The sequence below is a fragment of the Mobula hypostoma genome, chromosome 28 (assembly GCF_963921235.1).
Source record: "Mobula hypostoma chromosome 28, sMobHyp1.1, whole genome shotgun sequence".
Taxonomy (NCBI): Eukaryota; Metazoa; Chordata; class Chondrichthyes; order Myliobatiformes; family Myliobatidae; genus Mobula; species Mobula hypostoma.
Window position 1 is genome coordinate 32,713,332 of NC_086124.1, and position 13,389 is coordinate 32,726,720.

At 53.2% G+C, this 13,389-nt stretch overlaps 1 protein-coding gene across 1 annotated transcript in view; it reads right to left on the minus strand.

Annotated features, from left to right (window-relative positions):
- foxp3b (forkhead box P3b) overlaps positions 1-13,389 on the minus strand; it is a 53,960-nt gene that overhangs the window by 25,613 nt on the left and 14,958 nt on the right. Inside the window, exon 7 of the mRNA XM_063035525.1 lies at positions 8,383-8,466. Within this exon, the coding sequence (XP_062891595.1) occupies positions 8,383-8,466 (84 nt within the window). The remainder of the gene's footprint in view (positions 1-8,382; positions 8,467-13,389) is intronic.

Below are 13,389 nucleotides of genomic sequence, written 5' to 3' on the forward strand. Positions count from 1 at the left end.
GTGTCACGGCGTGGGGTGTGTCACAGTGTCACGGCGTGGGGTGTGTCACAGTGTCACGGCGTGGGGTGTATCGCAGTGTCACGGCGTGGGGTGTGTCGCAGTGTCACGGCGTGGGGTGTGTCACAGTGTCACGGCGTGGGGTGTGTCACAGTGTCACGGCGTGGGGTGTGTCACGGCGTGGGGTGTGTCACAGTGTCACGGCGTGGGGTGTATCGCAGTGTCACGGCGTGGGGTGTGTCACAGTGTCACGGCGTGGGGTGTGTCACAGTGTCACGGCGTGGGGTGTGTCACAGTGTCACGGCGTGGGGTGTGTCGCAGTGTCACGGCGTGGGGTGTGTCACAGTGTCACGGCGTGGGGTGTGTCACAGTGTGGGGTGTGTGGTGTGTCACAGTGTCACGGCGTGGGGTGTATCACAGTGTCACGGTGTGGGGTGTGTCGCAGTGTCACGGCGTGGGGTGTATCACAGTGTCACGGTGTGGGGTGTGTCACAGTGTCACGGCGTGGGGTGTGTCACAGTGTCACGGCGTGGGGTGTGTCACAGTGTCACGGCGTGGGGTGTATCACAGTGTCACGGCGTGGGGTGTATCACAGTGTCACGGCGTGGGGTGTGTCGCAGTGTCACGGCGTGGGGTGTGTGTCACGTGGGTGTATCACAGTGTCACGGCGTGGGGTGTGTGTCACACACAGTGTCACGGGTGGGGTGTGTACAGTGTCACGGCGTGGGGTGTATCACAGTGTCACGGCGTGGGGTGTGTCCAGTGTCACGGGTGGGGTGTCAGAACTGTGTATCACAGTGTCACGGCGTGGGGTGTATCAGTGTCACGGTCGTGGGGTGTATCACAGTGTCACGGCGTGGGGTGTGTCGCACAGTGTCACGGCGTGGGGTGTGTCACAGTGTCACGGCGTGGGGTGTATCACAGTGTCACGGCGTGGGGTGTGTCACAGTGTCACGGCGTGGGGTGTGTCACAGTGTCACGGCGTGGGGTGTGTCACAGTGTCACGGCGTGGGGAGTGTCACGGTCGTGGGGTGTGTCACAGTCACAGTGTCACGGTGGGGTGTGTCACAGTGTCACGGCGTGGGGTGTGTCACAGTGTCACGGCGTGGGGTGTGTCACAGTGTCACGGCGTGGGGTGTATCACAGTGTCACGGCGTGGGGTGTGTCGCAGTGTCACGGCGTGGGGTGTGTCACAGTGTCACGGCGTGGGGTGTGTCACAGTGTCACGGCGTGGGGTGTCTCGCAGTGTCACGGCGTGGGGTGTGTCGCAGTGTCACGGCGTGGGGTGTGTCACAGTGTCACGGCGTGGGGTGTGTCACAGTGTCACGGCGTGGGGTGTGTCACGGCGTGGGGTGTATCACAGTGTCACGGCGTGGGGTGTGTCACAGTGTCACGGCGTGGGGTGTGTCACAGTGTCACGGCGTGGGGTGTGTCACAGTGTCGTGGGGTGTGGTGTGTCACAGTGTCACGGCGTGGGGTGTGTCACAGTGTCACGGCGTGGGGTGTGTCGCAGTGTCACGGTGTGGGGTGTGTCGCAGTGTCACGGTGTGGGGTGTGTCACGGCGTGGGGTGTATCACAGTGTCACGGCGTGGGGTGTGTCACAGTGTCACGGCGTGGGGTGTATCACAGTGTCACGGCGTGGGGTGTGTCGCAGTGTCACGGCGTGGGGTGTGTCGCAGTGTCACGGCGTGGGGTGTGTCACAGTGTCACGGCGTGGGGTGTGTCACAGCGTGGGGTGTGTCACGGTGTGGGGTGTGTCACAGTGTCACGGCGTGGGGTGTATCACAGTGTCACGGTGTGGGGTGTGGTGTATCACAGTGTCACGGCGTGGGGTGTGTCACAGTGTCACGGCGTGGGGTGTATCGCAGTGTCACGGCGTGGGGTGTATCGCAGTGTCACGGCGTGGGGTGTGTCGCAGTGTCACGGCGTGGGGTGTGTCACAGTGTCACGGTGTGGGGTGTGTCACAGTGTCACGGCGTGGGGTGTGTCGCAGTGTCACAGTGTGGGGTGTGTCACAGTGTCACGGCGTGGGGTGTGTCACAGTGTCACGGTGTGGGGTGTGTCACAGTGTCACGGCGTGGGGTGTGTTGCAGTGTCACGGTGTGGGGTGTGTCGCAGTGTCACGGCGTGGGGTGTATCACAATGTCACGGTGTGGGGTGTGGTGTATCACAGTGTCACGGTGTGGGGTGTGGTGTATCACTGTCACGGCGTGGGGTGTATCACAGTGTCACGGTGTTGGGTGTGTCACAGTGTCACGGTGTGGGGTGTGTCGCAGTTTGGGGTGTGTCACAGTGTCACGGTGTGGGTTGTGTCACAGTGTCACGGCGTGGGGTGTGTCACGGCGTGGGGTGTATCACAGTGTCACGGTGTGGGGTGTGTCACAGTGTCACGGTGTGGGGTGTGTCACGGCGTGGGGTGTATCACAGTGTCACGGTGTGGGGTGTGTCACAGTGTCACGGTGTGGGGTGTATCACAGTGTCACGGTGTGGGGTGTGTCACAGTGTCACGGTGTGTGGTGTGTCACAGTGTCACGGCGTGGGGTGTATCACAGTGTCACGGTGTGGGGTGTGTCACAGTGTCACGGTGTGGGGTGTATCACAGTGTGGGGTGTATCACAGTGTCACGGTGTGGGGTGTGTCACGGTGTCACGGTGTGGGGTGTATCACAGTGTCACGGTGTGGGGTGTATCACAGTGTCACGGTGTGGGGTGTATCACAGTGTCACGGTGTGGGGTGTGTCACAGTGTCACGGTGTGGGTGTGTCGCAGTGTCACGGTGTGGGGTGTATCACAGTGTCACGGTGTGGGGTGTATCACAGTGTCACGGTGTGGGGTGTGGTGTATCACAGTGTCACGGTGTGGCGTGGGGTGTATCACAGTGTCACGGTGTGGGGTGTATCACAGTGTCACGGCGTGGGGTGTATCACAGTGTCACGGTGTGGGGTGTGTCACAGTGTCACGGTGTGGGGTGTATCGCAGTGTCACGGTGTGGGGTGTATCACAGTGTCACGGTGTGGGGTGTGTCAAGGTGTGGGGTGGGGTGTGTTGCAGTGTCACAGTGTGGGGTCTGTTGCAGTGTCACGGTGTGGGGTGTGGTGTATCACTGTTACGGCGTGGGGTGTATCACAGTGTCACGGCTTGGGGTGTATCACAGTATCACGGTGTTGGGTGTGTCACAGTGTCACGCTGCGGGGTGTGTCACGGTGTGGGGTGTGTCATAGTGTCACGGCGTGGGGTGTATCACAGTGTCACGGTGTGGGGTGTGTCACGGCGTGGGGCGTATCACAGTGTCACGGTGTGGGGTGTGTCACAGTGTCACGGTGTGGGGTGTGTCACAGTGTCACGGCGTGGGGTGTGTCACAGTGTCACGGTGTGGGGTGTGTCACGGCGTGGGGTGTATCACAGTGTCACGGTGTGGGGTGTATCACAGTGTCACGGTGTGGGGTGTGTCACAGTGTCACGGCGTGGGGTGTATCACAGTGTCACGGTGTGGGGTGTGTCACAGTGTCACGGCGTGGGGTGTATCGCAGTGTCACGGTGTGGGGTGTATCACAGTGTCACGGTGTGGGGTGTGTCGCAGTGTCACGGTGTGGGGTGTGGTGTATCACAGTGTCACGGTGTGGGGTGTCTCGCAGTGTCACGGTGTGGGGTGTGGTGTATCACAGTGTCACGGTGTGGTGTGTGGTGTATCACTGTCACGGCGTGAGGTGTATCACAGTGTCACGGCGTGGGGTGTATCACAGTATCACGGTGTTGGGTGTGTCACAGTGTCACGGTGTGGGGTGTGTCACAGTGTCACGGTGTGGGGTGTATCACAGTGTGATGTGTATCACAGTGTGGGGTGTATCACAGTGTCACGGTGTGGGGTGTGTCACGGCGTGGGGTGTATCGCAGTGTCACGGTGTGGGGTGTATCACAGTGTCACGGCGTAGGGGTGTATCACAGTGTCACGGTGTGGGGTATGTCACAGTGTCACGGCGTGGGGTGTATCACAGTATCACGGTGTGGGGTGTATCACAGTGTCACGGTGTGGGGTGTGTCACAGTGTCACGGTGTGGGGTGTATCGCAGTGTCACGGTGTGGGGTGTGGTGTGTCACGGTGTGGGGTGTGGTGTATCACTGTCACGGCGTGGGGTGTATCACAGTATCACGGTGTTGGGTGTGTCACAGTGTCACGGTGTGGGGTGTGTCGCAGTGTGGGGTGTGTCACAGTGTCACGGTGTGGGGTGTGTCACAGTGGGGGTGTGTGGTGTGTCACAGTGTCACGGCGTGGGGTGTATCACAGTGTCACGGTGTGGGGTGTATCACAGTGTCACGGTGTGGGGTGTATCACAGTGTCACGGCGTGGGGTGTATCACAGTGTCACGGTGTGGGGTGTGGTGTATCACAGTGTCACGGCGTGGGGTGTATCACAGTGTCACGGCGTGGGGTGTATCACAGTATCACGGTGTTGGGTGTGTCACAGTGTCACGGTGTGGGGTGTGTCGCAGTGTGGGGTGTGTCACAGTGTCACGGTGTGGGGTGTGTCACAGTGTCACGGCGTGGGGTGTATCGCAGTGTCACGGTGTGGGGTGTGGTGTATCACAGTGTCACGGTGTGGGGTGTGTCGCAGTGTCACGGTGTGGGGTGTGGTGTATCACAGTGTCACGGTGTGGGGTGTATCGCAGTGTCACGGTGTGGGGTGTGGTGTATCACAGTGTCACGGTGTCGTGTGTATCACAGTGTCACGGTGTGGGGTGTGTCACAGTGTCACGGCGTGGGGTGTATCGCAGTGTCACGGTGTGGGGTGTATCACAGTGTCACGGTGTGGGTGTGTCGCAGTGTCACGGTGTGGGGTGTGGTGTATCACAGTGTCACGGTGTGGGGTGTATCGCAGTGTCACGGTGTGGGGTGTGGTGTATCACAGTGTCACGGTGTGGTGTGTGGTGTATCACTGTCACGGCGTGAGGTGTATCACAGTGTCACGGCGTGGGGTGTATCACAGTATCACGGTGTTGGGTGTGTCACAGTGTCACGGCGTGGGGTGTATCGCAGTGTCACGGTGTGGGGTGTATCACAGTGTCACGGTGTGGGTGTGTCGCAGTGTCACGGTGTGGGGTGTGGTGTATCACAGTGTCACGGTGTGGGGTGTATCGCAGTGTTACGGTGTGGGGTGTGGTGTATCACAGTGTCACGGTGTGGTGTGTGGTGTATCACTGTCACGGCGTGAGGTGTATCACAGTGTCACGGCGTGGGGTGTATCACAGTATCACGGTGTTGGGTGTGTCACAGTGTCACGGTGTGGGGTGTGTCACAGTGTCACGGTGTGTGGTGTATCACAGTGTGATGTGTATCACAGTGTGGGGTGTATCACAGTGTCACGGTGTGGGGTGTGTCACGGCGTGGGGTGTATCGCAGTGTCACGGTGTGGGGTGTATCACAGTGTCACGGCGTGGGGTGTATCACAGTGTCACGGTGTGGGGTGTGTCACAGTGTCACGGCGTGGGGTGTATCACAGTATCACGGTGTGGGGTGTATCACAGTGTCACGGTGTGGGGTGTGTCGCAGTGTCAAGGTGTGGGGTGTATCACAGTATCACGGTGTGGGGTGTATCACAGTGTCACGGTGTGGGGTGTGTCACAGTGTCACGGCGTGGGGTGTATCACAGTATCACGGTGTGGGGTGTATCACAGTGTCACGGTGTGGGGTGTGGTGTATCACAGTGTCACGGTGTGGGGCGTGGTGTATCACTGTCACGGCGTGAGGTGTATCACAGTGTCACGGCGTGGGGTGTATCACAGTATCACGGTGTTGGGTGTGTCACAGTGTCACGGTGCGGGGTGTGTCGCAGTGTGGGGTGTGTCACAGTGTCACGGTGTGGGGTGTGTCAGTGTCACGGCGTGGGGTGTATCACAGTGTGATGTGTATCACAGTGTGGGGTGTATCACAGTGTCACGGTGTGGGGTGTGTCACGGCGTGGGGTGTATCACAGTGTCACGGTGTGGGGTGTGTCACAGTGTCACGGCGTGGGGTGTATCACAGTATCACGGTGTGGGGTGTATCACAGTGTCACAGTGTGGGGTGTGTTGCAGTGTCACGGTGTGGGGTGTATCGCAGTGTCACGGTGTGGGGTGTGGTGTGTCACGGTGTGGGGTGTGGTGTATCACTGTCACGGCGTGGGGTGTATCACAGTATCACGGTGTTGGGTGTGTCACAGTGTCACGGTGTGGGGTGTGTCGCAGTGTGGGGTGTGTCACAGTGTCACGGTGTGGGGTGTGTCACAGTGTGGGGTGTGTGGTGTGTCACAGTGTCACGGCGTGGGGTGTATCACAGTGTCACGGTGTGGGGTGTGTCACAGTGTCACGGTGTGGGGTGTGTCACGGCGTGGGGTGTATCACAGTGTCACGGCGTGGGGTGTATCACAGTGTCACGGTGTGGGGTGTGTCACAGTGTCACGGCGTGGGGTGTATCACAGTGTCACGGTGTGGGGTGTGTCACAGTGTCACGGCGTGGGGTGTATCACTGTCACGGCGTGGGGTGTATCACAGTATCATGGTGTTGGGTGTGTCACAGTGTCACGGTGTGGGGTGTGTCGCAGTGTGGGGTGTGTCACAGTGTCACGGTGTGGGGTGTGTCACAGTGTGGGGTGTGTGGTGTGTCACAGTGTCACGGCGTGGGGTGTATCACAGTGTCACGGTGTGGGGTGTGTCACAGTGTCACGGTGTGGGGTGTGTCACGGCGTGGGGTGTATCACAGTGTCACGGCGTGGGGTGTATCACAGTGTCACGGTGTGGGGTGTGTCACAGTGTCACGGCGTGGGGTGTATCACAGTGTCACGGTGTGGGGTGTGTCACAGTGTCACGGCGTGGGGTGTATCGCAGTGTCACGGTGTGGGGTGTATCACAGTGTCACGGTGTGGGTGTGTCGCAGTGTCACGGTGTGGGGTGTGGTGTATCACAGTGTCACGGTGTGGGGTGTATCGCAGTGTCACGGTGTGGGGTGTGGTGTATCACAGTGTCACGGTGTGGTGTGTGGTGTATCACTGTCACGGCGTGAGGTGTATCACAGTGTCACGGCGTGGGGTGTATCACAGTATCACGGTGTTGGGTGTGTCACAGTGTCACGGTGTGGGGTGTGTCACAGTGTCACGGTGTGTGGTGTATCACAGTGTGATGTGTATCACAGTGTGGGGTGTATCACAGTGTCACGGTGTGGGGTGTGTCACGGCGTGGGGTGTATCACAGTGTCACGGTGTGTGGTGTATCGCAGTGTCACGGTGTGGGGTGTATCGCAGTGTCACGGCGTGGGGTGTATCACAGTGTCACGGCGTGGGGTGTGTCACAGTGTCACGGCGTGGGGTGTATCACAGTATCACGGCGTGGGGTGTATCACAGTGTCACGGTGTGGGGTGTGTCGCAGTGTCAAGGTGTGGGGTGTATCACAGTATCACGGTGTGGGGTGTATCACAGTGTCACGGTGTGGGGTGTGTCACGGCGTGGGGTGTATCACAGTATCACGGTGTGGGGTGTATCACAGTGTCACGGTGTGGGGTGTATCACAGTGTCACAGTGTGGGGTGTGTTACAGTGTCACGGTGTGGGGTGTATCGCAGTGTCACGGTGTGGGGTGTGGTGTATCACAGTGTCACGGTGTGGGGCGTGGTGTATCACTGTCACGGCGTGAGGTGTATCACAGTGTCACGGCGTGGGGTGTATCACAGTATCACGGTGTTGGGTGTGTCACAGTGTCACGGTGCGGGGTGTGTCGCAGTGTGGGGTGTGTCACAGTGTCACGGTGTGGGGTGTGTCAGTGTCACGGCGTGGGGTGTATCACAGTGTGATGTGTATCACAGTGTGGGGTGTATCACAGTGTCACGGTGTGGGGTGTATCACAGTATCACGGTGTGGGGTGTATCACAGTGTCACAGTGTGGGGTGTGTTGCAGTGTCACGGTGTGGGGTGTATCGCAGTGTCACGGTGTGGGGTGTGGTGTGTCACGGTGTGGGGTGTGGTGTATCACTGTCACGGCGTGGGGTGTATCACAGTATCACGATGTTGGGTGTGTCACAGTGTCACGGCGTGGGGTGTATCACAGTATCACGGTGTGGGGTGTATCACAGTGTCACGGTGTGGGGTGTGTCGCAGTGTCAAGGTGTGGGGTGTGGTGTATCACAGTGTCACAGTGTGGGGTGTGTTGCAGTGTCACGGTGTGGGGTGTATCGCAGTGTCACGGTGTGGGGTGTGTCGCAGTGTCATGGCGTGGGTTGTGTGTATCAGAATGTCACGGTGTGCTGTTGATCCATGACTATTGATCCTGCTGTTTGCCGGCAAGTGCCTCCTGCCCATTACCGTCCCCACAGCCGACACACTGTATGGGGTCTCACGGTTTCCTTGACCTCTCCACTCACCGGGTTGCATCGCGGAGATTCTTTTGACGGGGTTGCTCTGAGCTGTGTCTGCATAGCTGCCAAGCGTTCCCTCTCGAACAGCAGCTGTGGAGGACAGAAAAGGACGCCCGGTCTTAGTGCCTGATATGGGCTGGGTCTTTAGTCATTCCTGACCAAGTGGAGGAGCATCGTGGTCTGTGTGTAGCTAACCCCCGTCACTTCCAGATTCCCCACCCACTCCAGCAGCCAAAGATCATCATTATGTTCCCACACTGTACAGGGGGAGCTTGACTATGTAGAGTGTGTGGCAGGCTCTCTCTGAGGGCTTCATATCTCCTAAACGCCCTGTCCAGCCACAGTCCTGGGCAACACTTCTTTGCTTTCTATCTGTCCCTCCCTTCCTGCCTTCCTTTACACCCCTCCCTCTGCTCTCCCTCAGTCACTCTTCACCCTTTCTTCTCCCAGCACTTATCTTCCTTCTCTCTAACCCTCCCTCTATCACTCCTCCATTCCCCTCCTTCCTTGCCTTATAATCTCAGTCTTCCCCCACTTCCATCCTTCCCTCCTTCCCCTCCCTTGCCTCTCAGCCTCTCAGCCTCTCTAAACCTTGCTCCTTTCCCACCACTCCCTGTTTAGAAAGAGGTTACGTAGGATTGGAATTTATAGAGTCCTTGGGGTAGAGTTAAGAAACTGCAAGTGTAAAAGGATGAGAGGTAACTTACAAGCCTCCGAACAGTGGCCAGGATGTGGGCTATAAATTACAATGGGAAATAGACGGGCAATATTATGACAGTGATGGGGGATTTCAATATGCAGGTAGATTGGGAAAAGCAGATTGGTGTTGGATCCCAAGAGAAGAATGCCTATGAAATGGCTTTTTAGAGCAACTTGTGTTTGAGCCCACAAGGGAAAAGGATTAGGTGTTGTGCAGTTAGGGAGCTGATGGTAAAGGAACCTTTAGGAGGCAGTGATTATAATATGATAGAATTCACCTTACAGTTTGAGAGGGAAAAGATAAAGTCAGATGTATCAGTATTACAGTAGAGTAAAGGGAATTACAGAGGCATGAGAGAGGAGTTGGCCAAAGTTGATTGGAAGGGGACACTAACAGGGATGACGGCAGAACAGCAGTGGCTGGAGATTCTGGGAGTAATTCGGAAGACACGGGATAGATTCATCCCAGATAAGTTGTATTCCAAAGAGAAAATGAGGCAACTGTGGCTGACAGTGAAAGTCAAAGCCAGTGTAAAAGCAAAGAGAGGGTATATAATATAGCAAAAATTAGTGGGAAGTTTTAGAGGACTGGGTAGCTTTTAAAAACCAATGGAAGGCAACCGAAAAAGTACGAAGGAGAGAAAAGATGAACTATGAAGGGAAGCTAGTTACTAATGTAAAAGAAGATAACAAAAGTTTTTTCAGATATATAAAAAGCAAAAGAGACCAGAGTGGATATCAGACTGCTGGAAAATGAGGCTGAAAAGGTAGTAATGGAGGACAAAGAAATGGTGGATAAATTTAATAAGCAATATGTAGTTTTTAACTGTAGAGGAACCTCAGCAGTATGCCAGAAATTCAAGAATGTTAGGGGCAGAAATGTGTGTATTTGTTATTATCAAGTAGAAAGTGCTTGAGAAGCTGAAGTGCCTGAAGATTTTTCGATAACTCTCTTGAATCAGATGGACTAGATGAATCAGATAAGTCTCTTGAATCAGGGTTCTGAAAGAGGTAGCTTAAGAGATTGTGGGGCATTGGTGGTGATCTTTCAAGTATTACTAGACTCTGAAAGGGTTGCGGAGGACTGGGAAATGTCACTCTAATCTTTAAGATAGGAGGGAGGCAAAAGACAGGAAATTATAGTTCAGGTAGCCTGACTTCAGTGGTGGTTAAGATGTTGGAGTTTGTTATCAAGGATGAGGTTTTGGAATACTTGGAGGCACTTGGTGAAATAGGCCAAAGTCAGTGTGGTTTCCTTAAAGGGAAATCTTGCTTGTCAAATCTGCTGTAATTCTTTGAGAGAATAACAGACAAGATAATAATACCATTTAGTTCCAAGTTCATTATGGAAAAGGGTAGTTCTGCCCTTAAGGTTGGAGAAAGGTCAATTCTGATGGTAGCAGAAAGGTCCCGGCAAGTGTGGGCTGGGACAAGTTGTTTTCTGGCAAAGGTGTATTTGTTAAGTGGGAGGCTTTCAAAAATGAAATTTTGGGAGTACAGAGTTTCTGTGTTCCTGTCAGAATAAAAGGCAAGCATAACAGGCTTAGGAAACCTTGTTTTTTTTTTGAAAGATACTGAGGCCCTGGTTAAGAAACAAAAGGAGGTGCATGAGCAGGTATAGGCAGGTAGAAACAAATGAGGTACTTGAGTGTAAGAAATACAAGAGAATACTTAAGAAAGAAGTCAGGAGGGCTAAAGGAAGGCATGACAAGATAAAGCAATTCTACAGATACATTGAGCATGAAAGGATAGCAAGGGACAAAATCGATCCTCTGAAAGATCAGAGTGGTTATCTATATGTGGAGCTAAAAGAGTTGGGAGAGATCGTAAGTGGTGTTTTTGCATCTGTATTTACTTGGGAGATGGACAGCCTATAGATGTGAGGCAATACAGCAACAAGTTTATTGACTCGATACAGATGACAGAGGAGGAGGTGTTTGTTGTCTTGAGGCAAATTAGGGTGGATAAATCCCCAAGGCCTGACAGTGTGTTCCCTCGGACCTTCTGGGAGGCTAGTGTAGAAATTGCAGGGGCCCAAGCAGACATATTTAAAGCATCCTTAGCCATGTGTGAGCTGCCAGATGATTGGCGGTTAACTAAAGTTTTCTATCGTTTAAGAAAGGCTCTAGGAATAAGCCAGCAAATTATAAGCTGGTGAGCCTGACATCAGTAGTGGGAAAGTTTTTGGAAGGTAATTCTGAGGGACCAGATACATATGGATAGTCATGGACTGATTAGGGTTGGTCTATATGGCTATATGTCATAGAGAAATACAGCACAGAAACAGGCCCTTTGGCCCATCTAGTCCATGCCGAAACCATTTAACTTGCCTACTCCCAACAACCTGCACCTGCACTATAGCCTTCCATTTCCCTACTATCCATGTACCTATCCAAACTTCTCTTAAACATTGAAATTGAACTCGTATGGACCATTTATGCTGGCAGCTCATTTCCCACACTCTCAACACTCTGAGTGAAGAAATTTCCCTTCATGTTCCCCTCAAACATTTCACCTTTCACCCTTAAGCCATGACCTCTGATTGTAGTCCCACCCAACCTCAGTGGAAAACGCATTTACCCTATCTATACCCCTCATAATTTTGTATACCTCTATCAAATCTCATCTCAATCTTCTATATTCTAAAGAATACAGTCCTAATTTATTCAATCTTTCCGTATAACTCAGGTCCTCCATATAACCCAGCAACATCCTTGTAAATTTTCTCTGCACTCTTGCAACATTATTTACATCTTTCCTGTAGGTAGTGACTAAAACTGCACACTCTACTCCAAATTAGGCTGGCCAATGTCTTGTACAACTTCAATATAACATCCCATCTCCTTGATTTATGAAGGCCAATGTGCTAAAAGCTTTCTTTATAAACGTATCTGCCTGTGATGCCTGTTTCAGCGAATTACGTACCTCTATTCTCGGATCCTTTTGTTCTACCACACTCAGTGCCCGACTGTTCACTGTGTAAGATCTTCCCTGGTTGGTCCTATCGAAGCGCAAAACCTCGCACTTATTTGAATTGTTCCATCTTCCATTTTTCAGCCCATTTTAAAAAATTTGATGCAGATCCCTCTGCAAGCCATGATAGCCTTCCTCCCTCTCCACTACACCCCCCAATCTTGGTGTCATCTGAAAATTTGCTGATCCTCTTAATCACATTATTATCATCCAGATCATTGATATAGATGGCAAACAATAGAGCACCCAGCACTGATCCCTGCAGCACACCACTAGTCAGAGAGACAACCCTCTACCACCACTCTCTGGCTTTTCCCACAAAGCCAATGTCTCATCCAATTTTCTACCTGATCCTGAATGTCAAGCAAATGAACCTTTTTGACCAGCATCCCACGCGGCACCTTATCAAATGCCTTCCTAAGGTCCATGTAGACAACATACCCTGCCTTGCCTTCATCCACTTTCCTAGTAACTTTCTCGAAAAACTCTTATAAGATTGGCTAGATATGACCTACCATGCACAAAGCCATGCTGATTATCCTTAATCAGTCCATATTTACTCAAATAATTATATATTTGGTCCCTGAGAATACCTTCCAATAACTTTCCCACACTGATGTCAGGCTCACTGGCCTATAATTTCCTGGTTTCTGCTTAAATCTTTCTTAAACAGTGGAACAACATTGGCTATCCTCCAATCCTCTGGTACCTCTCCTGTCGCTAAGAATGTTCTAAATATCTCTGCTATGGTCCCAGCAATTTCTGCACTTGCCTCTCAGAGGGTGTGAGGGAACACATTGTTAGGCCCTGGGGGATTTGTCCATCCTGATTGGCCTCGGTAGAAAACACCTCTTCCTGTGTAATCTGTAGACGGTAAATGAAGTTGATGCTGCTTTGCCCTACTTCTATAGTCTCTGTATCCTTTTCCTGAGTAAATACAGATGTAAAGTATGCATTTGAGATCTCCATCTCTTTTGGCTCCAACATGGAATACCATTCTGAACTTCTAGAAGACCAACTTTGTCCCTAGCAATCCTTTAGCTTTTAACATACCTGTAGATTCTCTTAAGATTCTCTTTCACCTTGTCTGCTAGAGCAACTTGATGCCTTCTTTTAGTCTTCCTGATTTCTTTTTTAAGGGTTCTCTTGCATTTCTTGTACTCAAAAAGATTTAATTTATTCCTTCTTGCCTGTACCTGCTATGCACCTCCTTTTCTCTGTTAACTAGGGGCTCAATATTCCTCAAGGTTCCCTACACGCGTTATCTTTACCTTTTATTCTGACGAGCACGTACTAGCTTTGTACTCTCAAGCTGAAGGCCTCCCACTTTTCAAGTACATC